General features: G+C 53.6%; 15 protein-coding genes across 15 annotated transcripts; 13 read left to right on the plus strand and 2 right to left on the minus strand.

Annotated features, from left to right (window-relative positions):
- Positions 1-99: 99 nt before the first annotated feature.
- On the plus strand, positions 100-1,347 carry DQ04_01551000 (putative transporter; the record flags this gene model as incomplete). The annotated part of the gene is made up of 1 exon (XM_009310835.1): positions 100-1,347. One exon carries the CDS (start codon positions 100-102, stop codon positions 1,345-1,347), a length of 1,248 nt encoding a protein of 415 aa, XP_009309110.1.
- A 1,365-nt stretch (positions 1,348-2,712) lies between these two features.
- DQ04_01551010 (hypothetical protein) lies at positions 2,713-3,069 on the plus strand (the record flags this gene model as incomplete). The annotated part of the gene is made up of 1 exon (XM_009310836.1): positions 2,713-3,069. One exon carries the CDS (start codon positions 2,713-2,715, stop codon positions 3,067-3,069), a length of 357 nt encoding a protein of 118 aa, XP_009309111.1.
- Positions 3,070-4,088: 1,019 nt separating this feature from the next.
- DQ04_01551020 (putative GDP-mannose 4,6 dehydratase) lies at positions 4,089-5,153 on the plus strand (the record flags this gene model as incomplete). Its single annotated transcript, XM_009310837.1, has 1 exon — positions 4,089-5,153. The coding sequence occupies one exon, from the start codon at positions 4,089-4,091 to the stop codon at positions 5,151-5,153; it is 1,065 nt and encodes a 354-aa protein (XP_009309112.1).
- A 1,286-nt stretch (positions 5,154-6,439) lies between these two features.
- On the plus strand, positions 6,440-8,434 carry DQ04_01551030 (signal recognition particle protein; the record flags this gene model as incomplete). Its single annotated transcript, XM_009310838.1, has 1 exon — positions 6,440-8,434. The coding sequence occupies one exon, from the start codon at positions 6,440-6,442 to the stop codon at positions 8,432-8,434; it is 1,995 nt and encodes a 664-aa protein (XP_009309113.1).
- A 567-nt stretch (positions 8,435-9,001) lies between these two features.
- Positions 9,002-10,795, plus strand: DQ04_01551040 (ABC transporter; the record flags this gene model as incomplete). The annotated part of the gene is made up of 1 exon (XM_009310839.1): positions 9,002-10,795. One exon carries the CDS (start codon positions 9,002-9,004, stop codon positions 10,793-10,795), a length of 1,794 nt encoding a protein of 597 aa, XP_009309114.1.
- Positions 10,796-11,141: 346 nt separating this feature from the next.
- Positions 11,142-11,444, minus strand: DQ04_01551050 (hypothetical protein; the record flags this gene model as incomplete). Its single annotated transcript, XM_009310840.1, has 1 exon — positions 11,142-11,444. The coding sequence occupies one exon, from the start codon at positions 11,442-11,444 to the stop codon at positions 11,142-11,144; it is 303 nt and encodes a 100-aa protein (XP_009309115.1).
- A 124-nt stretch (positions 11,445-11,568) lies between these two features.
- DQ04_01551060 (hypothetical protein) lies at positions 11,569-12,027 on the minus strand (the record flags this gene model as incomplete). Its single annotated transcript, XM_009310841.1, has 1 exon — positions 11,569-12,027. The coding sequence occupies one exon, from the start codon at positions 12,025-12,027 to the stop codon at positions 11,569-11,571; it is 459 nt and encodes a 152-aa protein (XP_009309116.1).
- A 281-nt stretch (positions 12,028-12,308) lies between these two features.
- Positions 12,309-14,921, plus strand: DQ04_01551070 (vps53-like domain protein; the record flags this gene model as incomplete). Its single annotated transcript, XM_009310842.1, has 1 exon — positions 12,309-14,921. The coding sequence occupies one exon, from the start codon at positions 12,309-12,311 to the stop codon at positions 14,919-14,921; it is 2,613 nt and encodes an 870-aa protein (XP_009309117.1).
- Positions 14,922-15,347: 426 nt separating this feature from the next.
- On the plus strand, positions 15,348-19,403 carry DQ04_01551080 (hypothetical protein; the record flags this gene model as incomplete). Its single annotated transcript, XM_009310843.1, has 1 exon — positions 15,348-19,403. The coding sequence occupies one exon, from the start codon at positions 15,348-15,350 to the stop codon at positions 19,401-19,403; it is 4,056 nt and encodes a 1,351-aa protein (XP_009309118.1).
- Positions 19,404-19,800: 397 nt separating this feature from the next.
- Positions 19,801-20,373, plus strand: DQ04_01551090 (putative ADP-ribosylation factor family; the record flags this gene model as incomplete). The annotated part of the gene is made up of 1 exon (XM_009310844.1): positions 19,801-20,373. One exon carries the CDS (start codon positions 19,801-19,803, stop codon positions 20,371-20,373), a length of 573 nt encoding a protein of 190 aa, XP_009309119.1.
- Positions 20,374-20,954: 581 nt separating this feature from the next.
- Positions 20,955-22,292, plus strand: DQ04_01551100 (hypothetical protein; the record flags this gene model as incomplete). Its single annotated transcript, XM_009310845.1, has 1 exon — positions 20,955-22,292. The coding sequence occupies one exon, from the start codon at positions 20,955-20,957 to the stop codon at positions 22,290-22,292; it is 1,338 nt and encodes a 445-aa protein (XP_009309120.1).
- A 358-nt stretch (positions 22,293-22,650) lies between these two features.
- DQ04_01551110 (transcription factor IIA alpha-beta subunit) lies at positions 22,651-24,447 on the plus strand (the record flags this gene model as incomplete). The annotated part of the gene is made up of 1 exon (XM_009310846.1): positions 22,651-24,447. One exon carries the CDS (start codon positions 22,651-22,653, stop codon positions 24,445-24,447), a length of 1,797 nt encoding a protein of 598 aa, XP_009309121.1.
- Positions 24,448-24,699: 252 nt separating this feature from the next.
- On the plus strand, positions 24,700-25,056 carry DQ04_01551120 (dynein light chain; the record flags this gene model as incomplete). The annotated part of the gene is made up of 1 exon (XM_009310847.1): positions 24,700-25,056. The coding sequence occupies one exon, from the start codon at positions 24,700-24,702 to the stop codon at positions 25,054-25,056; it is 357 nt and encodes a 118-aa protein (XP_009309122.1).
- A 348-nt stretch (positions 25,057-25,404) lies between these two features.
- On the plus strand, positions 25,405-26,001 carry DQ04_01551130 (macrophage infectivity potentiator, precursor; the record flags this gene model as incomplete). The annotated part of the gene is made up of 1 exon (XM_009310848.1): positions 25,405-26,001. The coding sequence occupies one exon, from the start codon at positions 25,405-25,407 to the stop codon at positions 25,999-26,001; it is 597 nt and encodes a 198-aa protein (XP_009309123.1).
- Positions 26,002-26,372: 371 nt separating this feature from the next.
- Positions 26,373-27,194, plus strand: DQ04_01551140 (putative FKBP-type peptidyl-prolyl cis-trans isomerase; the record flags this gene model as incomplete). Its single annotated transcript, XM_009310849.1, has 1 exon — positions 26,373-27,194. A coding segment is annotated over one exon (822 nt), but the record flags the coding sequence as incomplete, so codon positions are not given.
- Between the last annotated feature and the right edge of the window lie 2 nt (positions 27,195-27,196).

Consider the following 27,196-nt stretch of genomic DNA (forward strand, 5'->3'; position numbering starts at 1 on the left):
TATATATATATATATATATATATATGCACACGCCTCTCTCTCTCTCGCTTCCCTTTTATTTCTCATGTGCTGGGTGAAGCTCGTGGAGGGGTTCTACAGATGGGTCAGTTTATGTCGTCGGTGGTGACCGTCGGCAAGGTGATTCTTATCGCCTTGATGGGCATCTACGCTTCGCGAAACTTTGGCAACAAGAAGAAGACGCTCAAGGCGCTGAGTTACATCGCTGTCAAGATATTCTTACCATGTTTGCTGCTTTCGCAGCTCGCAACAGATATATCGTGGGATATGATTCGCACGTATTACTGGGCATGCATCCTGCCCTTCATTCCGATGGTGATTGGCGTTGCCTCTGCCTTCGCCTTCCGCTCGTTCATCCCCGCTGAGTTTCACGGCTTGCTTCAACTTGCCTGCACCTTCCAAAACGTCATAACATATGGTTTGAGCATTACGTCAAATCTTGACATCTCCTGGTGCGACAGCAAGGCAAAGCGAGAGGCCCAATCATACGTGTTCCTTTATAACGTTGTGCATTCTCTCTTCCTCTGGTCCGTTGGCATGATGATCATCGAGAAATGCGCTTTGGCTTTGGAAGAAGAAAATGAGTTGGCGGCTAGAGCTGCTTTTGCCACCACTCACATTCATAGTGTCGAGACCGAGGCGAAAGCATCCGCTCCTCTCGAGGGTGCTGAGAACGCCAGCCCGGCACGCTACCAACCATTGACACGGCTTGAAGACTATCGCCCGCTCCCTGAACTCACCACAAACGCCACGAGGCGGAGGGTGAGGCGGTTGGAAGACACATCGTGGCCAGAGTACATCGTTTTGCATCTCTCCTACCTCTGTACAGAGCAGCTCATTTTCAGTTTCATTGGACTGTTGATCGCGCTGGTGCCGCCCTTTGGCCTACTCGTCCGTAACCCGGTGGGGGAAGCGCTGCTCGGCGGCATCAAGCTCCTTGCAGGAGGCGCCGTTCCACTGAAGCTCCTCGTGTTGGGTATCAACATCCTTGCAGAGAGTGAAGGTTCGGTTGAACTGCCCCTGCGCTTTATAATATGTGTTATTGCTCTCCGTCTCTTTTTTATTCCGCTAGTTTGCTTTGGTGTTGTGCATCTTCTTGTTGTTAATGCTCTCATGCCGTACGATAGGCCATTTATATTAGTTATGTTGGTGCTTACTTCTGCCCCAACAGCGATCAACACATCGATTATTTGCAGCATGTACTCGTATAAGGTGAAGGAATACACCAAGCTTCTCATTTCTATGTATCTTTCATGTATTTTTACAACAACCGCGTGGCTTACTGTGTATGCATGGTACCTCGAGCCAGAGGCAAGGAGTAAGACTTGAAAAGAAACTCGTTTTTTTTTGTTTTGTTTCATCCCTGACGAAGCGGTATAAGGGGAAAAAAAAGGCCGCGAGTATCGTTTCAGATGTGCAGGTGTGCATCTATGGTTTCCCTTTTCCCCCACCTCCCCTTCTCCCGTACCTGCCAAGGAGGCATATAAAATTGTCATTTTGGGTGGGTGGGAGGGCCTCCTCTCTCCCTGTTATGTGATGGCCTGCACGTGTCTTTTATCATGTTGTGTATGTGTATGTGTTCCGCTTAAGAAGTTCTTTTAACAGTCTTACTCTGGCAAGGTGCTGCACACAGGTAACCGCTCGTCTACCTGATCTCTCTATTACAAGACGATGTCTTTCACTCCTTTTCCTTTTCCTTCCTCATCTTCTTTGGTGGTGGCGTGTGTTGAAAGAAAAAAAAAGACGAACAGGCGCACCCTCGCACAAAAGTTAGCTATGTGACGTACCGCAGGGACCTATTCCCTCGTCAGAGAGGTTGTCATGTCGCTCAGCATGTCGAAGATCAAGTTGTACGTCCAAACGCGCCCCCCGCCCACTCCACTGTGAGTTTGACATCCCCGGTCGCTTCAACTACACGGAGCTGGAAGAGGTGTCAGGCGACTGGATTTGCATCAAGGAGGTGGCCGAGCAAATATGTTGTTTTGCGTGGGTGTGGAAAAGGGTGGAGTTAAGTCCACAGAGGAGGAAATGCTCCGTACCATCGGTATTAACACCGTAGGCGACGTGGTTAAAGGATAGTACGGTTGCATTTTGATCTGTGGGCCGACAGGCACATGGAAGATGCTCACGCTGGATTCTCTGACGTTAGGCCTTGAGGGTATACAACCGCAGTGCATTCGCCACGTGCGTGAGAAGATCGCCAAAGAGAGTGGCAAGTGCAAGGTGACGGTGAAGCAGCACTAGGGTCAGTTGTATCGAGACTCCGTGCGGGACTTGCTGGACATCGTGAAGGACAACTTGAGGATCCGTATGGAGGAGGCGACAGTCGCCATCATTGAGGAGGTGGCCATTCGCGAGGTGCACACGGACGAACAGTTCAGTGTGCTCATTCAGGAGGGTGACAGCAACCATGTGGTGGCGAGCACAAACATGAACTTTGCCTCCTCACGCTCACACGTCTAACTTTTCTTGGAGGTGTGGTGCAAGGATAGGACAACTGGGAACGTCACGTTTGGGCGATTGTATCTTAATGAATTGACCGGCTCCGGGTGCACCTCCAAGTCGGGAGTGACGGATGGCACCTTCAAGGAAATTGTGGTGATCAACAAAACACTTACCGCACTCGACAACTGCATTGCTGGGCTGGTGAATGGGGAAAAGGTTGTCTCTTTCCGCGACTCCCCTTTTACGCGCATGCTGCAGTACCCGTTGACGGGGCATGGACGAACCTCTATTATTGTCACTGTTCGGCCAGATAGTCCCAACATGCTAGAAGGTGTCTGTACACTCAAGTCTGGTCTGAGGGCGCAGAAAGTGGAGGCGCAGGTGACGCCCTCTGGGTACGGCAACAAGGTTCTGGATGTTAAGGCCAAATTGCAGCAGGTGCGTCGCAAGAATGTGACACTGGGGCCACCATCTACAGCGTGCTGTCGCTGGGAGGCAGCGATGACGACAGAACTCGATGCAAGGGTGGTGGAGGTAAACTCGCGGAGAAGACATGCTTTGGACCACCTGAAATGCGTCAGTGAGGTGGAGCAGAAGCTTGGCTAGTACAACCCGGCGTTGGACTACTTGCAGGATCGAATTATCAGGCGGGTGGGTGAAAGGACCCGAACCTGAAATGCGAGGGTTATTACAAAACTTCGTTGAGTGCAGCTGCAACACACCCAACAAGAACGCTGAGTTCGTGTATATTGGAGGGTGTGACGAGGCTGCAAAGTGGTGGAAACGCGCTGAGGAAGAGGAGTCTGCACCAGCAGCAGGCCAGGATGATGACGACGACGACGAGTGAGTGCTGCTCGCTGGCGTCCCTGTGCTTTTTTTTTTTTTTGAAGGTCGCAGTATCTGCTTCATGATGAAGTCCAAGGGTCATGGTGGCAAAGAAGTTGCCACATTTTGCGATGTGCGAGGCGTGGGCAGTGACAATGTGCTGTCTCACGTTGCCACACCCGCACGAGTCTGAGCCAAAAGACGTGCGCAGTGTGGAGTTCCGAAGCCGGCGAACTCCGGAGGAGCTGCAGCTTTGCTAAGCACGGCACGTGCCACTGGTCGCGTTGCTACGAGTGAAAAAGGAGCTTCTTGACAGCCCCAACAAGGCGCGGCGACTCTACCGAAGACTCTTTGAGCTTCACAACAGTGCACAGCTCCATCTGCTTTACGTGCAACACTATTTTTTCTACTTCGTTACGTGCGGGTATATATATATATTTATATACATATAATAAGTGTGGTCATTTGGAATCCCCTCTTCATATGGGTCCACCAACTTCTTTTCGTTTCGTACAGCAATGGTGTCCCTTGTTCAGCCCTCGACCACCGGAACGATATTCCCGCACCCGTTACTGTTTTCATTCTCACATGTTGTTATGGTATCCCATGGTGATTCCACTATGACGGCAAAGGCTTCACTACTTTTTGTGTTTGTGTCAGGTGAGTTCCTGTATTGTTCTTTCTCTTCTCTCTCTCTCTCTCCCTCTTCCCCCACAATTATCCCCCACACCCAATATGGACTCTGCTCACTCCAACAGGGTACCACGCACAATACACCTGAAAGCAAAATAAACAAAAAAATGACATCGGAGTCGAAACAGCGCGTCGCCATCATCACCGGCATTACCGGCCAGGACGGCTCGTACCTCGCCGAGTTGCTTCTCGAAAAGGGCTACAAGGTGCACGGGGTCATCCGTCGCTCGTCGTCTTTCAACACGAAGCGCATCGACCACATATACCGCAACAAGAACCTTACGCTGCACTACGGTGACATGACGGACGGCACCGTCCTGCACCATCTGATCGCACAGCTGAAGCCCGATGAGGTGTACAACCTCGCCGCACAGTCGCACGTGAAGGTCTCTTTTGACACGCCCGAGTACACTGGGCAGACGGATGCCATGGGGACGCTGAAGATCCTCGACGCGATCCGCGCCAACGGCTTGGAGAAGACGTGCCGCTTCTACCAGGCAAGCACAAGTGAGCTGTACGGCAAGGTGCAGGAGGTGCCGCAGTCGGAGAAGACGCCCTTCTATCCGCGCAGTCCATATGCTGTGGCGAAGCTCTATGCCTTCTGGATGACGGTGAACTACCGTGAGTCATATGATATGTTTGCGTGCAACGGTATCCTGTTTAATCACGAATCACCCCGCCGTGGTGCGACGTTCGTGACAAAGAAGATTGTGCGCGCCGCGGTGCGCATAAAGAAGGGCTTGCAGAAGGATCTCCTCCTCGGCAACGTGAATGCCCTGCGCGACTGGGGCCACGCGAAGGACTACGTGTACGGCATGTGGCTGATGCTGCAGGCGGAGAAGCCGGATGACTGGGTGCTGGCGACGGGCGAGCAGCACAGCGTTAAGGAGTTCTGCAACTTGACCTTCAAGAAGCTCGGCTATGAGCTGGAGTGGACCGGCAGCGGCCTCGACGAGGTGGCGTACAACAAGGCAGACCCACAGAAGGTGCCGCTGATCCGCGTCGACCCGCGCTACTTCCGCCCTGCTGAGGTGGAGACGCTCCTTGGCAACCCCGCCAAGGCGGAGAAGGACCTCGGCTGGAAGGCCTCGTGCAGCTTTGAGGAGCTTGTCAACGACATGGTGCAGCAGGAGGTCCAAGAGCTAGAAACTGGCGAGGACTCGTGGCGTTGAGAAGCCTTTCTCCCCTAGTTGGAGGAGCATCAGGGTGTAGGTGACGGCGCTTCGTGACGCAAATGGGTGGGCGGTGCTTGTTGAAGGTAAAATGAGAATTGTATTTGTGTGCATGCCGAGGATTTTGTGCACTCACGCCGGTAAACAGTGAGCTCACCCATGTATTGCCTCTGCTGCATCTCTGAGGAAGTGTGCGGATGGTTGTGTGGTGTTTACTACTAACATCACATTGAGGAAAACTGTGGGGTCAAAGAGGGGAAAGAATTGAATTGAAGCGAATCCAATTAAAACAGGAAGAGGCAGAAAAAATATTACGACGGAGTGTGAAACATGATAAAGGCCATGATGTGAGAGGACTAAGGTTCCTTGTGGTATGAGGAGGTCCGTGGTTACCATGTGCTTCGTTTGCCTGCTTTTCCTTATGTGGGGTTCGGGTACATTGCTATATGTGCAGAGTGTGAACCTCTCCTGCAGCCAGGCCTCATCCCTCAGTGTTTTGGGGGGGAGATAACTAATAAAAGCACGGCCTTGCACGTGCCCCCTTTGTTTTCTTCCAGTTACGGTGGTCTTTTTATCTGTGTGCTTACGTTCTTGGTGGCTTGTTTTAGGGTTTCGTATTGATGATTTTTTGCTTCCTTTTTTCTTTATTTTTTCTTTCCTTTCTTGCGCTTTCGTGTATGTGTAAATGAAGTGGAATGGCGTGTGTAGTTGAGTTGATGGCTGGCGATCGGGGGGCCGCATCCGTTTGTCCTCCCGCACCCGCCGTGGACCGCTCTCCTCCACTCTGCGCGGCATATATGAAAGGGGGTTTGGTTTAGTGGTTGGGTCTTTTGGCTCTTGATGAAGGATTCATTCATTCATTCATGTAATCAGCACTGTTGCATTTGATTATTTGTGCCTGGTGGTGTTCGGCAACGTGTAGTGTTGTATCGTTGTGTACTGTTTGTCTCCTCCTACACCGCCGTGCACGCGGCGAGAGGGCTGGTATTGATATATATGCAACACCAGAGTGTTTACCATGCGTTGGTGGCGGAGTTGGATGTGTGTTCCTTTGTTGTGTCTTGGGTTGTGTGTGCAGTTTCTCCATTCTCTCGGTTTCATTCTGTTGTATGAATGTGTTCGGCACACCAACCGTGTCGAGTGCTGTGTGCGAAACCAAAAAGCCTGTTGGGGAAAAAGAAAAACTGTGATTCTTCTCGGAAGCCGAGCCTAGAAGGGAGATACTTGAGCTCCCACCCACATATATACACAGAGAAGAAAAGAAGCACGTACAAGGAGGGGCCGTTATGAGTGACGTGGCAAAGTGGGAGAAGCAGCTGGAACGACTGCTAGCCGAGGGCGGTGAGTCGGCCAAGGTGATCGCCGCGATCGACAAGATCCTCTCCGCGTCACCGAAGCACGTCTACGCGCTGCGCTGCAAGGTTGTCTGCCTGCTTCACCAGGACCGGCACGCGGCCGCTCTGGCGGTGCTTAAGCAGCTCGCCGCCGCTGAGCCGTCACTGCGGGACGCCTCGCAGGACTTCGCCTTCCAGCGGGCGTACTGCATGTACCGGGCGCTCGACCACCACGCCGCGCAGGACGTGCTGCGCCGTGCCCCGCACACCGTCGAGCACGTGCCGTCGCAGCACCTGCTGGCGCAGCTGCACTACCACCTGGAGGAGTACGAAGCTGCTGCGGGCATCTACGAGGCGCTTCTGGCGAAGGAGGCCTTCCGCGACGAGCATGAGAAGACAGAGCTGCAGACGAACTACGCGGCAACATGCGCCGCTATCGACGCACGCAAAACACAAGCAATAGTGCACGCGGCAGATGAGAAAACAGCTGATCTGTTGTACAATGCGGCGACGGCGCTGCTTGAGATGCAGGATTATTCCGCTGCGCTGCAAACACTGCAGCAAGCGGAGGCATTATGTGCACGGGCTCACCCGAAGAGCTCTCTGCGGTCATTCCAAGACGCATGTGCGAAAGGTGATGTGGAGCTGCATGCGCTGCTTGATAACAGAAACTCACCCGAGCGGGCCTTCTTCAATGAAGTTGCTGTCATCTGGGTACAAATGGCATTTGTGCAATACACTATCCACCATGAGGAGAAGGCGACTTCCCTGCTCGACGTGGTGCTTCGGCATCGTCCATCTTCGTCCGTAACTCTTGCTGTGGCGTCGATCAACTGGGCTGCCATTCAGCGCCACAGAGACTTCTTTGATACACACCGCAAACTCAAGTCGGCGCAGAATCCTGCAGTTAGCAGCAGGCTGACATCGAGACAGCGCCTGCTCGTGCGATACAACACAGCGATGCTGCTATTACATACAAAGAATTTCAATGGTTTTAAGAGGCAAGTGGAGCTCATCGCGAACGAGTATCCTGATTCAGATCTCACACACTCCCTCAAGCTCGCGCTTGCCGTCCGCGAGAGTAAAAAGAAGCGGCAGTCTGATGACAGGACTGTCACGGAGTACCTTAAGCACTACCAGCAAAGCGTAAGGGAACAGCAGCAGAGCAACCCTGGGGCGAGGAAATTGTTACCCCTTATCGCCGCACAGATTTTTCTGGAGAACAGTGATCTCGAGCACGCCATCGAATCGCTCTCTTCTGCGGCGGAGGATTTGCGGCAGAAGCCGTGCGCCTTGGTGACTCTGGTGACGTGGAAAGTGCAGGTTGGCGACGTGAATGGGGCGAAGAAGCTTCTCACTGAATACGCCGCTGCCGCCGCCGCCACAACAAAGGGGGTCCCAACCACCAAGGCCATTTTGCTGTGGGTGGTGCAGTTCTTCGCTTCACGCGGCCTCAACGCTGACGCGGTAGACGTCATCCGCGCTGTTCAGCGTGTGTTTCCCACGTTGGAGAGTGACACGGCGACACGTGCACTGCTGGCGCTGTGTCTGTCACACTACGATATGCAGGCGGCGCGCGCGTGCATCGAGACAATTCCCGAGGCTGGTGTCGGCAGTGATCTTGCTGCGAAGACACTCACGTCCTCGGCGGTCACCGAGGCGGAGACGCAGCTGCCGTCGCGGCAGCTTCTCGAGAGCCTCGGCTACCACCGCATTGTGGGCGACAATGACGGCGTGAGGACGAAGCCGGCGCGCCGTCGTGCGATGCGGCGGCCACCAAAGAACACCGAGGCACGCATCGACCCTGAGCGTTGGATCCCCATTTCGCACCGCTCATACATCAAGGACCTTCCGGAACGCAGAAAGCGGGAGCTGAGGCGCCTGCGCGCGAGTGAACAAGAACAGAAACGCCACGAAGCAGAGAAGCGTAAAGCGATGGCACAGTGAAGCTGAGAAGACCCGTTTTACGTCTTAAGCGTGGTGCTGATGGTAGTGGTGGTGAAGAAGGGAGGTTTAAAGGGGCGCTGTCAGCTGAGCATTGGAAAGAAGGACTTTCGTTTTGTGCTGCTGGTCTTTTTTTTTTTCTTTCTCTGAGCAGACGAGGAGCTCATGTTTGGGCGCATGCAAGGAACCGATGCGAATAGAAGCAAGAAATGATATGAGTAACTGCTTTTTTTTTCTTGCTCCTTTGCGCGGCAACAATAAAACAAAACAAGGACCCAACAAGTGACATTCACAAGGTATGCTGGCTTCTGGTCAATGTGAGATGGCCGTGGCTTTTTTTGTTTATCGTTTCCATCTTATTATTTCCCCTTTCTGTCTTCTCTACTTCATTTTTCGTCATCATGATTCTAAATGTCGTTGTGTTTAGTTTTTATTAAGCAGTCTCCGCTTCTGTGACTTCATTCGGAGGTGCGAAGCTTTTGGACGAAACGGCCTTCACTGACTAGAATACGCGTATACGCACACACTCAAGGAGGAAAGGGCAGAGAAATTTGATTGGCAGACGGAAGTATGGGGAAGCCAAAGTACCTAAAGAAGAAACAAGAGGCGGCCGCCGCGTCCGACCAGAACCAAAAACAACCGCAGCAGCAGACGGAGTCGAAGTCCGCTATTCCTGATGAGGAGCCGAAGAGCTCGGGTGCGATGGTAGCCTTTGCCAATCCTGTTTTTCGTGACGGTGTGAGTGACATTCTCGTCGAGAAGATCGACATTAGTTACCAAGGCGTGCCAATCCTCGAGAACGCCACGCTGAACCTCGTAGCGGGGCACCGCTATGGTCTTGTTGGTCCCAATGGCTGCGGAAAGTCGACTCTGCTGAAGGTGCTCGGCTTCTATGAGATACCGTTCCCGAAGCACGTTGATCGCTACTTTGTTTCACAGGAGGTGGAAGCGTCCGACATGACAGCACTCAACGCCGTTGTCTCCGTTGACAAGGAGAAGGAGAATCTGGAAAGGGAGCTGGAGGAGCTTGCGCTTGCAGACCAGGAGGACGCCACAGTGGTGATGCGCACGGACGAGATTTACAAGCGGCTCGATGAGCTTGACGCCAATACGGCAGAAGCGCGTGCTGGAAAAATTCTGTTCGGTTTGGGATTCACACCAGAAATGCAGCAGCGGCCAACCAGTTCCTTCTCTGGTGGCTGGCGTATGCGTATTTCGTTGGCACAGGCGCTGTTCATCAATCCCACCGTCCTGTTGCTCGACGAACCTACAAACCATCTCGATATTGAGGCTGTCGTGTGGCTGGAGAACTACCTTTCCAAGTTTAAAAAGATTCTCTTTATGGTTTCACACTCGCAGGACTTTATGAACAATGTGTGCACCAAGGTGGCCCACATGGGTCAGGGTAAGCTCCTATACTACGATGGAAACTACGATCAGTACTGCATTACTCGTGCGGAGAAGGAGAGTAACCAAATGCGGCGCTTCCAGTGGGAACAGAATCAGATCAAAAATATGAAGGAGTACATTGCCCGCTTCGGTCACGGTAGTGCGAAACTCGCCCGACAGGCGCAGTCGAAGGAGAAAACACTTGCCCGCATGGTGCAGGGTGGTCTCACAGATGCAGTTGCGAAGGACCGACAGGTGAACTTTGGATTTCCGTGTGCCGGTCAGCTGCCGCCACCGATGTTGCAGTTCCGAGAGGTTTCCTTCGCATACCCCAACCGTGACCCGCTCTTTGAAGATCTCGAGCTTGGCATTGACATGGAATCCCGTATATGTCTCGTGGGGCCAAACGGTGCCGGCAAGACGACCTTGACAAAACTCATGTGTCGCGAGTTGGAGCCTACGCGCGGCTACGTGGCGAAGAATGCGCACTGCATTATTGCACGTTTCCATCAGCACTTTGTGGATCAGATCGACATGTCGCTAACACCGCTTGAGTGGATGGGGCAGGAGTATCGGAGTGTTACTGACACGACCATACTGCGCAGCGCGCTCGGCCGCTTTGGCGTCTCTGGGAAGCTGCAGATGACGCCGATGAATACCCTCTCTGATGGGCAGAAATCGCGTGTTGTGTTTGCGTGGATGGCCTTCAAGACGCCACACTTGATGATTCTCGATGAGCCGACAAATCACTTGGACATCGAATCCATTGACGCCTTAGCCGATGCGGTGAACGCCTTTGAGGGAGCGGTCGTCGTTGTGTCGCACGATCTCCGTCTTATTGCGCAGATTGCGGACGAAATTTGGATTGTGGATAAAGGACATTGCCAAAAGTTCAATGGCGACATCGCCGACTACAAGGAGCACGTCCAGCTCGAGGTGAATCGCATGACAGAGGACTACGCTAAACGGAAGTAGACGAAGTGAGTGAGTATGCAGGTGCGTCTGTCAGGGTGAACAGGAGGAAAAAAATGAAAGAATGATGAGAATGACCCAAGTATTTGAGAGGGAAAGAAAGAGGCACATTGTAAGGGTGTTTGTTCCTTTTTTCATCTCTGTATTTGGATATATATATATATATATATACTAAGCTTAATAGCAGAATAACGCCATCATCATTGCATTGATGTTGCTAACAATGAGGGTCTTTGAAAAGGTCGTCACGCACAACATGCATAATTCATACCCGAGGGAGGACTTTTCCTCCTTTGCTCTTTGGCTTTTTTGTCGGTGGAAGCTCTGTGTGTGTGTGTGTACACGTCACTTAATTCTCCGGCATTTCATTTGCCTTTTCGTGTTTATTTCCCCCTTGTCTGCATGGGTGCCGAGAAATTTGGTGATGTGTAGCTTGAAGGTGAAATAAGAAGCTAATGGCAGTTATGCAGGCATTGCATCTCATCACCCTTTCTTTTCGCAATGCACGGCTCAACCTGCTTACTGAAAGCATGAAGGTGGTGGAAGACACCCTTTGAGACTGAACAAAATCTCGATGGAAAAACAGGTGCACACTTTCACCTTCAGGCCCAACGCAATCGGTGTTCACTCTCTGTGAGGGGTAGTGCACCATTTCCCACGTGAATTGGCGTGCATTGGACTGTTGTAAACAGGTGTGTCAGCATATGCGGCTAGAGGCAGTCGTAGCGCCTTCCTTGGGGTATCTGTGGGTTACGCAGTGCGGTGGCACTCCATCCTCATAAGCATGTCTCAGAAGGGGCCGTGTGTGACCGAGGGTGTTCAATCCACGCAGAAGTGAAGCATAGTCGTATCCAGGCAGGCGCTGGAAAATCTGGCTTAATGTTGGTGTGGTAAACCTTTCTCTCTCTCTCTGTGTGTGTGTGTAGGCGTGACTTGGTTGAAGTTACATGGGCCGTGTTGATATTGCTGTTGGGGTCTTCCTTGGGTCTGACAGAAGGCGGTTTTCGTGCTTCTGCTGAGGTGTTGAAGTGATGAGTCAACCCGACTTTTGAATGCGGCACTGTGAATAGGAGCGGATTGCTCTTCACAACTCGGGTCTCTCGTTGAGGGCGCTGCTGTTTCAGTGCGTGCCGACGCTCTCGCGTCGCACGTGAGGCCTCCTCTCTCTTTCTCTCTCCACGGTGTTGGAGAACATTCGGCATCCTATTATCTTCCTGTTTCTGCTGTGCACCCATAGCGGCGGTGGGATTTTCAAAGAATGACTGCAGCTGAGAACGACTTGTGTCCTTTTTTAAATTATTTTGTTTTGTTTCTCGCTCCTTCAGTAGTGGAAGGGAGGGACTGCCACTTTTGCCGCGCGCATTTGCTCGTGGTGTTGACGTGCGGCAAGTCCAACCAAGAGTAAAGGAAGCAAGGAGAGAGAGAGAGAGAGAGAGAGAGACTGTGTGTGTGTGTGTGTAAGGAACACAGAGAGAGAGCCACACACACCCAAGAGAACAAAACCACAGTGTCGATTATGCCTTCTGTGCGATTCAGTGCTGCGGTGGAGAAGGCGCTGGCAGAGGTGTACCCTCCTCGTGACCCGTTCGACGATCCCAATTTTGATCCTGTTGAGTACCTTAACAGCAGATTCCCTGACGAGGCGAGTCTTGCTGCGCTGCCTGCCTTCCTTGATGAGACGACGAATCGGCTAAAGCAAACGGAGAACGATCTGCTGAGGGCGGTGGAGGCGCAGGCAACCAACGCAGCAAATGCGGACAAGGACCTCCGCAACGCCAAGACTGCCGTCGTCGCGTTGTATGATCGCGTCTCGGACATCAAGGCAAAGGCGGCGAAGAGTGAGGATACCGTGCGTGAACTGTGTCAGCACATTCGTGAGCTTGATACGGCGAAGACGAACCTAACAACAAGTATTAACACACTACGCTCAATGCAGCTATGGATGCTGCAGCTTCAAGTCCTATCCACTTCTTTCGAACGCCGAAAATTTATCCAATGTCGTGATGCCCTGGTGGAAGCACAGAAATACGCTGCCATGTTTGAGCCCATGAAGAATCTCCCTAAAGTGAGGGATATTAATGATAAACAGGCCCAGTTGTGTCGGCAGTTGGAACACTACATCCGCCACACGATATTTGGTGACATATCCCTTGACGCCATCGATGAGACGCTGATGGCAGAAGCCTGTGCCGTCGTGGATCTCCTCAGCAAGGACGCCATCCGTAAGATTCGTGATCAATTTATTGATAAGTTGCTAGAAGTGTACTCTCTGCGCTTTAAGCGTGGGTCGGAAGATGCAAAACTGGAGCGTACCGAGCGGCGGTATGTGTATATACGCAATCTTCTTGAGCAGAAGGAAGGCCTTTTTATAAATGTATTTCCGCGTCACTGGTGTGTGCCGCAGGAGCTCTGTGTGACGTTTTGCCTCCGCACCAAGGCGGAGCTGGACTATCTCCTCCGTGAGGCGGCTGGCGATATCGACGTGGTGGTGTTGACATATGTGCTACAGAAGACCATTGACATTGAGCGTGACCTCACACACATGATGGCATGGAAAGAGGAATTTCCAGGACGCAGCGAAGTGCCTGACTATAGGTATAATGGCATGATTCTCTCGTCTTTTAAGGCGCACATGGATCTGTTTGTGCATAACGAAGACAAGTTGATGGGCGATGCGCTCTCGCAGCCCCTAGTGGAAGCGGCACGCAGTGGCGAAGGAAGTAGCAATAGCGGTGGGGTGCCCGGGTGGAATAACGATGCGGATATTCGCGTTGGTGCGACACTCCCGGTGGCAGAGGACCTCTTCATTTTTATTAAAGAGAGCCTCAAGCGCACCATTCGCATCTCCCAGCAGGATGTGCTGCTGGAGATGGCTGCAGTATGGCGCAAGCATCTTATCCGTTTTGCGGAGTCCATGCGGGCGCTGCTGCCCACTCCCGCTGCCACGAAGGAGGATATGCGTCGGGCGTGCATTGTAGTCAACACCGCGGATTTGTGCCAGTCAACAAGCCAGGACCTTGGTGAAGAGGTGTGCACACGTGGTGAAGCCCCCTCAAAAGAGGTTGGTTTCAACGAAGTCACAGACGCCTTCACGGCTCTCTACAGTAAAGCCATTCAGTGTGTCGTGCAGGGGACGGAGGCGAACCTGGCGCCATTCTTAGTGGAGTACGGAAACGGTGCTTTTGTGAATCGCCGTGGCGAGGAGCAGGACATTCATGACGAGTCCACCCTCATTCGCTCTATGAGCGCTGTGCTGCACGACATGGTGGTGGTCTGTGCGGCGGTGCTTCCCTCCTCCATTCTGCGTTTTCTTCTGGACAAGGTGGCCGCTAACGTGATTCCCCTTTTTACGGATTCTCTTTACCACATGCGCCGTCTGCCACCCGACTTTGCGTTGGGGCTTATGCGTGTAGATTCCGCCGCGCTGGAGCGTACCTTCCTGCAGCTTCCGAACTTCAACGACCCAAACCGCTTTGCTCCATCATTATTGACAGGGTATATGAAGCTTGTTCGACGTGAATTTGACCGTCTCAACCGCACCCTGAAGGTGCTGCAGGTGGATGCGTCAGTAGATACCCTTCTCGATGTATACTACGAGGTGATGCTGCCTGATGACCGCTCCATTCAGAATTTTGTGCGGCTTGTCGAGCTTAAGGGAAGGCGGCGGGAGGATGTGCGTATGGCGATTGCAAGCCTCTCTAAGCGAGGCGTGGTTGAGGCAACGAAGCGTGACCTGCAGCGGGAGGCCTCTCTTGGTATTGCCACAGGTACCACCGCGCAGTCATCCGCAGTAGCAGGTGGGACAAGTGGTGGTATCAACTTCGCCAACTTCTTTTCGCCCACTACAACTCAGTCTGAACGACAGACCAGTAGTGGTCTCTCGAGTGCTTTCAACAATCTAGTGGGTCTTGGTGGAAGTAGCGGCAATGTGCAGACGCTAGCATCACCGACGGCCACCAAGACGACGATGACGACAGCGGCAGGAACGTCCAGTACTGCGAAGAAACCAACCGTAGAGGAGGAGAGCCTTGGCTCACGGTTCGCCAAGGTGGCACGCAGCACTGCAACAACTATGAACTTCCTCAGCAACTTCAAGAAGGACGGTGGCGGCGACGGAAAGGGAACTTGAATCCAATAATTGTGTCATAAGAAGGAAGGAGTTTGGGGACATCCTGTGCCTCTGTGTGTGTGCCTGTGTGAGGAACGACCTCTGTTCTATCTGAATAGATGGGAGGGATGGTTTCCCGTAGTGGTGGTTGTGGCCTGATGTGTGCGCTTCCTAGTCGTAGGAGAGGGTGAGAGAGAGGGCAAAGGTATGGAGGCTGTGTCTTGTCTCGGGCCTTACCACAGTTTTGATCATCGTCTCTTTATTGTCATAATCGGGACACACTACTCTCTTGCTTAACGCGTTCTTTTTTCTTCTTTTTTTTTGTTGTTTCTGCCTTCTCCAACATTCTTTATGTTGGTGTGTATAACAAACACGCACGAATAAATAAATAAGAAATACTGCGGGGACGAGTTCTCCCTCGTCGATGACAAGTAGCCTTCTGCTTTGATGCTGACTGCACTGCACATAACGTTGCCCAAGGCGGGCACACATCGCAACGGTTACCAGCAGCATGATCAGAAGCACCTTCCGAACCGATGCCTCTTAGTGAAGGAAGCTACGTGTGAGGCGACCCTAATCTCTACAGAGGCCTCACGCAAGTATGCAGATGACGCTGCATGTGAGTTACACAACGCAGGCACTCGCTTTCGCTTTGATCACGTCACTATTAGTCCTCATCACGGTAGTATCTTCGTAGCCCAAGTAGCCCCTCTGCTGTATGATTTGTGCCGTAATTTTTTTCTCACATCGCATCTCAGCGGCCCAGTCTCGGAAGGGAAATCGATGACGGGTATCGATACCAGCAGGTCTGGTAGCACGCAACAAAGATGGGATAGTGTGTCTATGGGATCATACAAAGAGTTTCCGGGGAAACTACGCTCGCTGAGTCGCACAATCTTCATTTGCGGCAGTCAATCCGCTACAGATCGCCGCGCATTGTTTCTGCATTTGGCCAAAGCAACCGCCCAAGCACTGCTGCAGCAAACTGACGCCTCAAGTTCCCCGTCGCAAGAAAGGGGCTCGTGTGATGTTTCATTCTCCCTGGTAGACTTGTACCATGCGTGGGGAGTGGGAGATGTATTGGACCCCAACGCCGTATTGCATCATAGCGACCAGCTGGATCGCCTCAGGCGAGAGAAGCCGCGGCGCTTAGTCAACGAGCCCAAAGGTATCGCTTTTGTGGAACCGACACGACAGACACTTAAAGGTCGGGATAATGCCTCACTAAGTATTCTTCGAGCCATGCAACGTACTGACGCACCACGTGCGTTGCGCACGGATGCTGAAAAGGCGGACCACGCCATCAAGTCGACATTGGTGCTCACTTTTACCATTTCACGGACTTCAGGGGGTGGGGTGGCGGTAAGGCATGGCTCTGTGCGGAAGCCCGGCGCTGAACAACAGCAGCAAGGAACCCGTTTGTTTGAGGCGAAACTTCACCTTACACTTCTTCCCGACAGCACCGCTGCAGCGCATGGGCAGCAGGTTGCGAGGGAACTGGGGGCTCTGGCGAGCGCATTGCAGGCCTGCGCCCAGTGGCAAGACGAAGGGAGTGCGATGACGGCAGTGAAGCATAGGGATCCACTCTCAGCACCAGTCTCACCATCGACGAATGTGTCTTGGGCGCCGCTGCGGGAGTCACCGCTTCTTCTTTACCTGTTCGAGTCTACCATGTACTACGCCCGTCAGACGGAACGAAGCCTGCGCCAACTGCGTCTGGCGGACGAACGGCGCCGATTAAATGACAGCGAGTCGAGGTCGGTGAGTGTTAACACCTCTACACAGTCTCGCAGTACGGCAAAAAGTCCGTCTACTGGTACAGCTCTCTCAGCTGAGCATGGGTGGTGGTTGGGGGCAGATGCCAGTTGCAGTCACGTTATCGCCTGCATCGCTGCGGGCATTGGCAAATGTCTTCTTGTTGTGTGCGTCAACTCTGGGTGGGATCAATATTTCCAGGCGCGCAGCGTGTTTCTGTTTGCACAACGGGCGACAAATCAGTTAGGGTCACTCCGCACATTGCCGGAGTCTACGAGTGAAGAAGGGACACCGGGTTCGGTAGCAAAGCCGCGATCTACAACAAAGATTTGTTCACCGTACGCACGACATCACCAAGAGCAACAGCAACACCAACAAGAGGAGATGTTTCTCACACTTCAACAAACCTTGGAGGAAGTAGAAAACCCGTTGTGGTCGACGCCTCAACGAAGAGAAAACACGGAGCCTAGACACGTGCGGGAGGAAGAGTCCCCAATCAGTGCCAGGGCCCCCTCAGATGTGCCTATACAAGAGGAAGATGGTGAGGATGGGAGTGAGGACGGTCGTGGTTGCAATAACAACAATAAAAGTTACAACTGTGTTGTTCTTGAGAACTGCTCTCCGACGTTGCTACCGATCAGAAGAGAGACAAATGCTGTTCGACAGCGAGGGGCAACGCAGGCAGCTTCGGCCTCACGAGGGAGTGGTCTGCATGTCTCATCATCACAGAAAAACGTGTGTCAATATTCAGTGCAGAAGCTCTCTCCGTGCGGCGCGGCGCAGGGAAGTGGAGCAGCAGCTGTTGTTGGCGCCTTGGCGTCTATGCATCCATACGCTCCACAGGAAGATGCGGTGGAGCACGACACTAGCACGGCGTATCTGCACACTGGAGCTGCCGCTACTACTCCTACATTGCAACAAGGCCAGCGACCACGCAACGTCGAGGTTGTACACGCCAGTCAGGCCCTTCCGCTCGAAGGTTTGTGTAGTGGCTCGTCGCATCTGCCCAATGAAACGCAGTCGGGTCTGTCTCAGGGGTCTCCTAAGAATCTAATGAATGTGACACCGCTACAGCAGCAATTGCAACTCCACCAGCAGCGGGAGGTCTTCCTGCTCGGGGAAAATGAGCGGCTTCGCGCCCTTGTTGCCAAACTTGCGTCCCAGCAGGCTGCTGCCGTGCCTGAAGAACAGCGGGCTACTGGAATAGCGGATGTCCGTGATACCGTGCCCGTACAGTTGCGGGCGGTCGTGCGTTCGGTTGAACTTCAAGGGCTGCAGGAGGAGTTGGTTGCTACCACCAAAAGAGCACGAGTGCTGAGGAGGACGCTCTCGCGTTCCATGGAAGAAAACCGCAAGATGCGTCGTGTAATTCATTCTCAATTGCGACAATGTCTTTTTGAACTCCCGCGCGTCGTTCGCGAGGCGGTGGCAGAGCGAGGCGCCCCGTCACCCACAGTTATGGAAGAGAAGCTGTATCGCTTGGAGAAACTGTTGGAGATTACTGCAGACCGCGTGATGCGATCGGTGCGTGAGGACGTGGGTGAAGGAGAGGAACCGAACGATTATGACGATGACGAAGAAGAAAAGAACTTTGAGCCGAGACGGAGGCAGCAGCGGCACCGTTGCGTCAGAAGTGGCACCCGGACAATGGGGGACGCTGATCCCCAAACGAATGACGCGGCGCGTCGGCGCCAACAGACATTTCAGGCGCCCGTTGCCGGAAGAGTGACGCAGAACTCAGGTGTGGGCAAGGAGGTTGATGCGCAGGTGGTGCAGTTGCTCCGAGTTGCTTATCGTCTGTTTCTCAGCGATACTTCACCTGGTGACAAAAAGAGTAGAGGGATGCGAAATGACGATGCCGATGAAGCCGACCTGAACGAATTATGCAACGAAGACAAAAAGGTCGGCAATGCCAGTAGAGTGCGACGGAGTTTGTCGAAAAGTGTATTGGAGATCTTATCGCCCCGCCAGAAGCAGGAGGAGGATGGCGAAAGGAAGGCAGTACGTGAAGGAGCGTTTGACGAAGAGGTGTCTGGTCGCCGAACGCCTAGGCGGGACTTCTGTTGGCGGTGCCGTGTGTCTGTGTGCACACGCCAGAACGCGGTGTACGCGACCTTTTTAGATTTGGTGCGCTCGCTTTGCGATCGTATCCGAGCGGACGGAACTCTTGATCGCGGTCCGCTAGCCCCGTGCAGCGAAGCAGAGGAGACGGAGCACAATCGTGACTACAGAGAAACAAAGCGGCGTGGACCTTTACCACTGAACTCTCGCTCCACTGAGTGGCCGGGAGACGATTTGCCACAAAATGGCGGGGAGTCCTTGCTGCTGCAAGCACGTCGACTGACCACCGCGTTGAAGCAGCGCACTGACACACATGAACGTGAACAGGCGATGGTGCAGCAACTGCAGGGTGAGTTGGACAAGGAGCGGGAGTGGCGTAGGCAGCTCCAAGACGAGTTGCTGCGACTTCGCCTTCGGGTCAACAAATACGAATCGAAGCTTAACTTCATTGACGAAACGGTAAAGCCGAAGTTGTCCAGCGACATTGTACAGTTGGAGAAGATGATGTCGGAGCGCAGAAAGCAACACGATTTGGAGCGGCAGCAGCGAGCACTCTTCGTGTCTGAGGTACAGAAGCGACTTGAGCGTGTCGCTGTGGAAGCCGATGTGAACTCTTTTCCTTATTCGTCTTCGTGTCATTTCTCTCCACGAGAGGATGAGAGGTGTCAAGACGGCTCTGTAGAGTAGAAGCTGTGCTTCCCGTTTTCCATACTGTTCCCTTATGGTGCTGAAGGGTCAACTGCCGTACTAGGTGCTCTCTTTTTGTTGTTGTTGTTGTTGTTTTATTCCTACCTCATTTCCTTTCTTGTGATTATAGAAGGGCGAGGGTTGTGATTCTCTGTTGTTTTGGGCGTTGTTTGCTTTTTATGACCCCCGCTGTTGATCTGCGTCGCCTTCCTGTCTTTTTTTTTATCGTTGTTTGCTTTGGTCATCATGACTAGCTGGGCGTGCAGTTGCCTCCAAGTGGTTTCCCTCTTGTTTGAACGGCATTAGAAAGGGAATTAACGGTGTGTGTGTGTGTGTGTGTGTTTGTATTTGTGTTAGTTGGGCCCTGCAGATTAGCTTCGCCACATAGTACGCGCGAATGGGCCTTCTCGAGTGGTTACTCGAGTGGGTGCGCAGCCTCTTCTGGCAGCAGGAGATGGAGGTCACGCTTGTAGGTCTTCAGGGTGCCGGGAAAACGACCTTCCTGGCTGCCATCTGCGACGGGAAGGAGTCGGTGCAGCTACACGACACGATTCCGACGATAGGCCTCAACACCCGCAAGGTCACCCGTGGCAGCGTCAACATCAAAGTTTGGGACATTGGCGGTCAACCGCGTTTTCGCGGCATGTGGGAGCGCTACTGTCGCGGTGTGCAGAGCATCGTGTTCGTAGTGGACGCGTGCGACGTGGCCCTATTTGAGGAGGTTCGGCGAAGCCTTCACGATCTCGTGGAGCGCCCGTGTCTCTCCGGGATTCCGCTGCTTGTGCTTGCCAACAAGAACGATCTCGAAGAGGCCTGTTCAGCCGATGCGGTGGCGGCAGAACTGCAGCTGTCGAAACTCGCACATGACCGCGAAGCGGCGTGCTACAGCGTGAGCGCGAAGAATTACGTTAACATCGATGTGACACTCAAGTGGCTCATGCGTCACTCTAAGCCTGTTTCATCAACGTGATAAGGAGGATAGAAAGAGAGGGAAGGGAGAAGTGAAGAAAGAGGAAAGTGGGAAGGGAAATTGGAGCATGCACATCTCCGTTCCGTGTTTCTTTCCTTTTTTGTTGTTGTTTCGCATCTCACGCGATGCTGTCGGCTGCCGTATTCCCACGCCGGGCGTTCTTCAGACGTCTGTCATGTATACACTGTAAGTGACACACGCTTTTTTATTGCCCCCCTGCTTATTCAGTACTGCTTCGTTACATAAGTTCGTTTGCGCGGAACCACCTTCTAATCCAAGTTTTTTTTTTGAAAATTGGAGCTCAAAAGGGGGTAATCTTTTACTGTTTGAATCGTGAATCTGCTATGTCAACTTCCCATATTTGCATCTCTGCTTGGAGTTTGCTTCATATGCCGCTTTAAAGAGAATTGGGGCGTTAGTATCACTGCTCTGTGGAGTTTTTACACACTACTCCCCGTCCAGAAAAGTAACTGTAATTCTTCTTATTTCTTTTTTTTTTTGGCCTTTTCGCCTCTTATCACGGGCGTGGGTGTCCTCCCTTAGGGTCCGTGCTGCGTGCCGAGTAGAAGAGAGCGTCAACGATGGCGGCGGTGACGGAGCTGCGCCGTTGCGGTCTTGACGACTTCGTGACGGTGCTGCCGGTGCCGCCGCAGACGGAGCTGCGCCGCGGCGTCCTTCGCTTTGCGGGACCCACCGACTTTGCAGGTGGCATGTGGGTGGGCGTCGAGCTCGTTGGCACCCCCGGCCGTAACGACGGCAGCGTGCTGGGTAAGTCATACTTCGCCTGTCTGCCGGGGCAGGGCGTGTTTGTGCGGCCAGAACTTGTCGTGCCGTACACACCTGAGGCGGCGGGGGTGGCGCAGATAGCACCGCAGGAGATACACGAATCACTGGGGCTCGTGGGGACGCTGCGCCACGATATTGCGCAGCTGCAGGAGGAACTGATGCGGAAGGAGGAAGCGCTGCAGCAAACGCGAGAGGTGCTTCGCGGCGCCGAGACGGCCCTCGAGGAGCGGGCTGCCGAGTTACAAAAGGAAAAGGAGGAGAAGCAGCAGACGATTGAGATGCTTTCAGTGAGTCAGCAGCATGAGACAGCGATACGGGAGAAGGATGAAGAAATCCAGCATTTGCAGCATCAGTTTACGGATCTGAAGGATCTCTTCACGATACAGGAGGAGGAACTCCAACGGCAGGGAGAGCATGCCGATGACCTCGCGCAGCTTGTGGAGGGCATGCGCTGCGAGCGTGACGAGGAGAGAAGGAAGCTGCATGAAGCAATTCACAGGCTTGAAGATGAAGTGGCGAAACAGCAGGCTATGCTTGACGCCAAAGATGCTGTGAAGCAAGCAGAGGAGGCTGATGTGGAGGCGTTGCGGCTTCAGCTTTTTCAGCAACAACAGGAGAAAGAAGCTCTGCGGCTCCTCAGGAAGCGGCATGAAGACCTTCACGCAGAACGAGAACGGGAACGTCAGGAGCACGAGACGAAGTGGAAGCGAGCGGCCGCTGATTATGAGGAAGCCCTGGCACAGCAGCGGGAGTACAAGAATCGTCTCCTTGACGACATTCGCAGCCTGCAACAGCAGATAGAGGATATGCGCAGTAGTCACGAGCGCGAACGAGCACTACATGTCCCATTGAGTATGGCCGAGCGGGAGGAGTATGAATCCAAGTTGAGCCAACAACAATGTGAGCTTATGCAATGCTACGGAACGATGTTTGCGAAGCGCTACGATCACTTCCTGGCACCCGTCTCTCAGTGGGATTTGCCGGCCGGCATCCTGGGGGCGATGAGTGAAGCTATTGCGTCAGCAGAGCGAGTGCTTCCCTTTACAACACCAGAGGTCTGTCACCGCTCACGCATGGCGCTCTTCCAGCCGCACAACGCTGGCGGTGCCAATAGTCCTCCGAAGGTGGTGTAAGGATGTGATTTGTTTCAGTTTTTTTTTCCGTTATTGTTGTTGGGGGCGTATTGTCCTTCTCTGTTGTTTGGTGATTTTTTTTCTGTTGTGCTTTGCTGATGCACTTCAACTGGATCTCTGCGTTGCCTTCCGTGTGTGCCCCTCCCCTCCACACCAACCACTGAGAGGTGGATATTTTCTTTCTTAGTGTACACTTCTTTCGTTCTTTCTTGTGCTTGGTGCTGCTCTTACAGTGTTGGGTGTGTGGTGGAAAGTAGCCGGGGTCACAACACGCGTCACAAAAAAGGTCTGGGGAGAAGGGGGGGGGACCAGCGACCAGCAGCAGCAGCAGCAGCAGCAGAAGGCAATAGCGCGGTATATGGCCTCGCGTGTCCCCCGCCGCAAAGTTGCGAAATGCATATCTGCGACTGATGACGTGTACAATCGGGCAATACTGATCTTCCGCGAGGCCCTCCTCGAGCGTGTCGCGCACCACGAGGATGAGGTGTTTGCCGCTCGCGCACGCTTTAAGATGCAGCGCGAACAGGACAGAGAACACTTCGCACGGGTCCAGCGGAGACGCCTGCGTCTGCAGAGCCACGGCAGCGACCGCCGGGCAGGTGCTGCTGCTGCGGGCGTGGCGGAGCAGGAGCTGTTAGTGGCGGAGGAAGAGTTTCTCGCCGACCAGGAGAAGCTCTCTATTGAACATGAGGAAGAATTGCAGCAGGCATACCCACTAGCTTTTTTGGACGATGATAGCGCAGGGGCAGTTGCCTTCACCCTTTTGCCCACACTTCGCAGCAAGCTTGAGTCTCTCGCGCAGGAGCGCACACTGTGCTACAAGAAGTACCCGAAGGCAGATGAGGGAACGTCAAATGCGTCGGGCGGCGCATTGCGAAAGCCACAGCTCGTTGCTGTGAAGGAGGAGCAGGGGCGTGATGTGTATGCTGTGTGTGAAGTTGGCCGGGGTGCGTACATAGTTCCACCTATGACGCGTGGACCGAACACGACGGCCGATGATGATGACCGTGGCGATGGGAACAATGTTGTGGTGGAGGAAGAAGAAGAGGAACAACAACGACAACAGCAGCAACAAGAAGAGGGATGTGAATATAGTCGGGCGGCACCACCGTGGATGACGCGAGTTTCTACCCACGGCGCTGCGGAGTTTGTGCGCATGGCGCTGCTGTGCGACGAGGCGGCTCGTCGCTCGAGGCTTGACGAGAGGCGGCGCTTTCTTGAGTGCTGCGTGGACCCGTCGAGGCCACGAGCTGAGCAGCGCAGTCTACGTCGGCTGCTGCGCCGACTCGGTTCGGATGAGAAGCACGAGAAGAAGAGAGCAGAGTGGCTCTGGCATGCGTGGCGGGACGTCAAGAGTTCTCTGGATGGCAACAGCGGCTGGGACGGAGGCAGCGGCATGACCAGGAGTAGCAACAGTCCAATAGATGCACCGGGAAATGACGGGAGTGAAGGTGCAACAGCGCCGTTATCAAACGGGAACGAGGAAGTTGATTATGGTGACGATGAAGGAGATGATGGTGTGAATGTGCGAAGCTCGCTGTTAGATGAGAGGTTCTCTCCCTCGCGTGCCCTTCGAGAGCAACGGCGAAGACGCATGGAGTGCATTGACAGCACCGGTTATTGTAGCACGCCTAACTGTACGCGTGGTACGCTTCCTGCGGCTGCGCACACTTCTCCACATGGGCGGAATGTCTCTTGGTGCTCCTTCGACACTACGCGCTGGGTAACAATTCCGCTTGGTGATGGGGACAGCAGCAACGGCAACAGTAGTCGTTTGGAGGCGCTGGCGCAAACATACATGTGGCCACGACATATCGAGGAGAGCATCCCACATGTGCTCTGTGGGGAAGCGGTGCGGAGTGGCAGGCGGTGGCTGTTGTTCCAGCACGACACGCTGATAACTGGCGCACAGCAGCAAGAAGGGGAAGCAGAGGGAGAAGGTGGCGGTCACACGTCCACTGACGAAGCTCTACGTGAGGAACGAACGGTAGACTCGAACTCCCTGCCTGTTGTTGCGCTCCCGCGGCAGGCGCGGAAGGTGTGGCTGAAGGTGAACACGCTGGGCGACTTTGTCGCCGGCGACGTGCGGTTCTACCAAGGCCACTCGTCGGTGTCTGCATCGCCGAATGCACAGAACGTTTCTGTAAAATCATAACAACAAAAAGAAACAAGAAAAAAAAGATCTCCATGTCAACAACTACTGCTTTCACGTCTCTTCGCGTGACTATGTTTTCTGAATATGACTCGAATCACTCTGACTTCTTTGTCGTTGTTTTTTTTTTTTGTTTTGTTTTGTTTTGTTTTCTTTTTGTTCTTTCTCACGGTACATATTGCAACAGGGGGGGGGAGAACTGAAGGTGTGAAGGGACTCCTGCAAAAGCAATACAGAGAACGGCAGTAGTTATTGATGGCAGGTACTGTCGCTGTAGTGAAGGAGTCCGCGATGTCGCGGGAGCTGCAGCAGGACTGTATAGATTGCGCCGCACATGCACTGCGTGAGATGGGGCTGAAAGAGCAGACCGCAATTGCCCAGTTCATCACCCGTGAACTCAACAGCAAGTATGGCTCCCGGTTCCATTGTGTTGTGGGCCGCTCCTTTGGTTCGTACGTTGGTCATGATGACCAGTACTTTGTCTACTTTCTTATTGGCGACTGTGCCTTCTTAATATGGCGCACCGTTGATACTTATGAGGAGCGTGTGTTTTACGTTTCCGTGGACGATATAGCTGTTGGTCGGTCGAATGTTGAAAGAGCTGAAATGTAAAACAACAGCACTCTCCATCACCATCCTCCTCCTCCTCCTCCTCTGTTCTACAACACCACAACAATGGGGGAGGAGGAGGAGGAGGATGGCGATGGCGATGATGCGGAGAGCATCAGTGTTTAGTTACCACAACAAGGTAAGCAAAAGAAACGAGAAGGGATGAACGTTCTTGGTGCATAAAGGCGTTCCTTTGCTGGTCTTTTTTTTTTTTGGTTTCTTCAAAGTAATTCTGTATCTCTTATGAGCTCTTTTTTCTGGTCTTTTCTTCTTTTGGGTTCGCCCCTCCATCTTTCAAAGATCCACGCGGCTTTGTTTTCATCTCGGTTCCATTGGTTGGGCAGCAGCAACATGACGCCAATGGGTAAGCGCCTGGCAGTGCGCACAACTGTGTGTGTATTGGCTGTGCTTGTAATATTTTTCGTCTGCACTGCAGATGCCTCTTCCAACGAGAAGACATCACCGGCGGAGCGCCTCAACAATTACCGGAAGCGCGTCTCCCGTGAGTTCATCAAGACCAAGGCGCAGCTGGAGGGTGCCATCACGCTTCCGTCCGGCCTCGTCATTGAGCAGCTGGTGCACGGCACCGGCACGCACGCTGCCGCCTTGGACGACGAGTGCAAGCTGCACTACGTCGGCAGTCTCCGTGATGGCACTGTATTTGACAGCTCGCGCGCGCGCGGCGCGCCGGCCACGTTCCGGCCGAACCAGGTCATCAGCGGTTGGACGGAGGCGCTGCAGCTGATGCGCGAGGGCGACCACTGGCGCATTTACGTGCCGTACGAACTTGGCTACGGCGAGCGTGGAGCTGGCAGGAATATTCCGCCCTACGCTGCCCTGGCGTTTGACATTGAACTGCTGAGCATCGAGGGTGGCGGCAAGGGCCGCACGGCGGCGGAAGTTGGGGAGGTGCTGAAGAAGGCTGTAGACGACAAGGAAGACATGTAAGGGGGTGGTGGGCGCAGCAGTAGGACGAGGATCAAGTTGGGCTTTGAGGAGGGTTGGAAAGGGGCGCCGCACATGCCCAGAAGGAAAGGGGTTTAATCCGTGTCTCTTTTTCTTACTCCTCCTTCCCCTCTCCTTATTGTTTCTTTTTTATCCCTCCACACTCATCAGATGCCGCCAACGGAAAAAAGATGGAGGAAGGTCTAAGAATATGCGCTTTTCAGTACTGCTCTTGAAGAGCAATCGAAATTTGTTGCTGTTAGTATTATTATTGGTGTACCTCCTCCTTTTGCGTTGTGTGAGAGAGAGCGCACAAGTGTTTTTTTTTTGTTTTTCTTCCGTTGGCTATTTGGCTTTTAGGGGGTAGGTGGGCCATGAGTGAAAAACGCAAAGCGGGGAGTGGCAATGCCGATGCTGTGCAAAGAAAGGAACCCGAGTTGTCTGGTGAAAGTTATGTGAACACACAAGATGCGGTGCAGCCGGACGTCGACAATGCAGCCGAGGCAGGCAAGAGGCAGTGCCCGCCACAAGTGCCTCCACCCTCAACCGCCACCGTAGAGAAATGGGCCTGGGGCTTGGCCGTAGTTGCGCTGCTGCTCGTCATTGGCAAGTGGCGCTATGATGAGTACATGGCTGCACACGACCCGAACATACTGCAGGAGGACTACATGGAGTACCTGCGCCAGCGGTGGTCGCGCCAGGGAGAGGCACTACTCGCCAACGTCTCTCAGGACCCGAGCTTCACGCGCTACGGCGACAGGCGCATTTACTTCCGCGCCATCACGCGGACAGTTCCTGTGCCCGACAGCACGCCGCCAGCATACAAGACGAAGATCGCGATGTCAGAGGTGGACGACGACAACCGCTGGCGCGAAGACGATGACAACAATAACAATGACGGTGACGAGCTACAGTGTGTCGGCGACGATGGCGTCGTGCACATGCACTCCGTCGGCCTGCGCTCTGACGGCATGCGCTTCACGTCCTCTTACGTGAAAGGCGTGAAGGCGGAGGAGCGGCGTCTGGATCGACACGTCTCGTGCCTGCGCAGCGTCCTACCGCTCATGTGCCGCGGCGACAAGTGGGAGGTCGTGTGCGCTCCGGAGGAGGCGTTCGGCAACGCTGGCGAGCGAGAAGTGCCGCCCGGCGCAACGGTCGTGTGGCGCGTCAGCGTCGAGCGCGTCGACGGCAGCGGCCC

The sequence above is a fragment of the Trypanosoma grayi genome, assembly GCF_000691245.1.
Source record: "Trypanosoma grayi strain ANR4 Tgr_155_V1, whole genome shotgun sequence".
Lineage (NCBI taxonomy): Eukaryota > Euglenozoa > Kinetoplastea > Trypanosomatida > Trypanosomatidae > Trypanosoma > Trypanosoma grayi.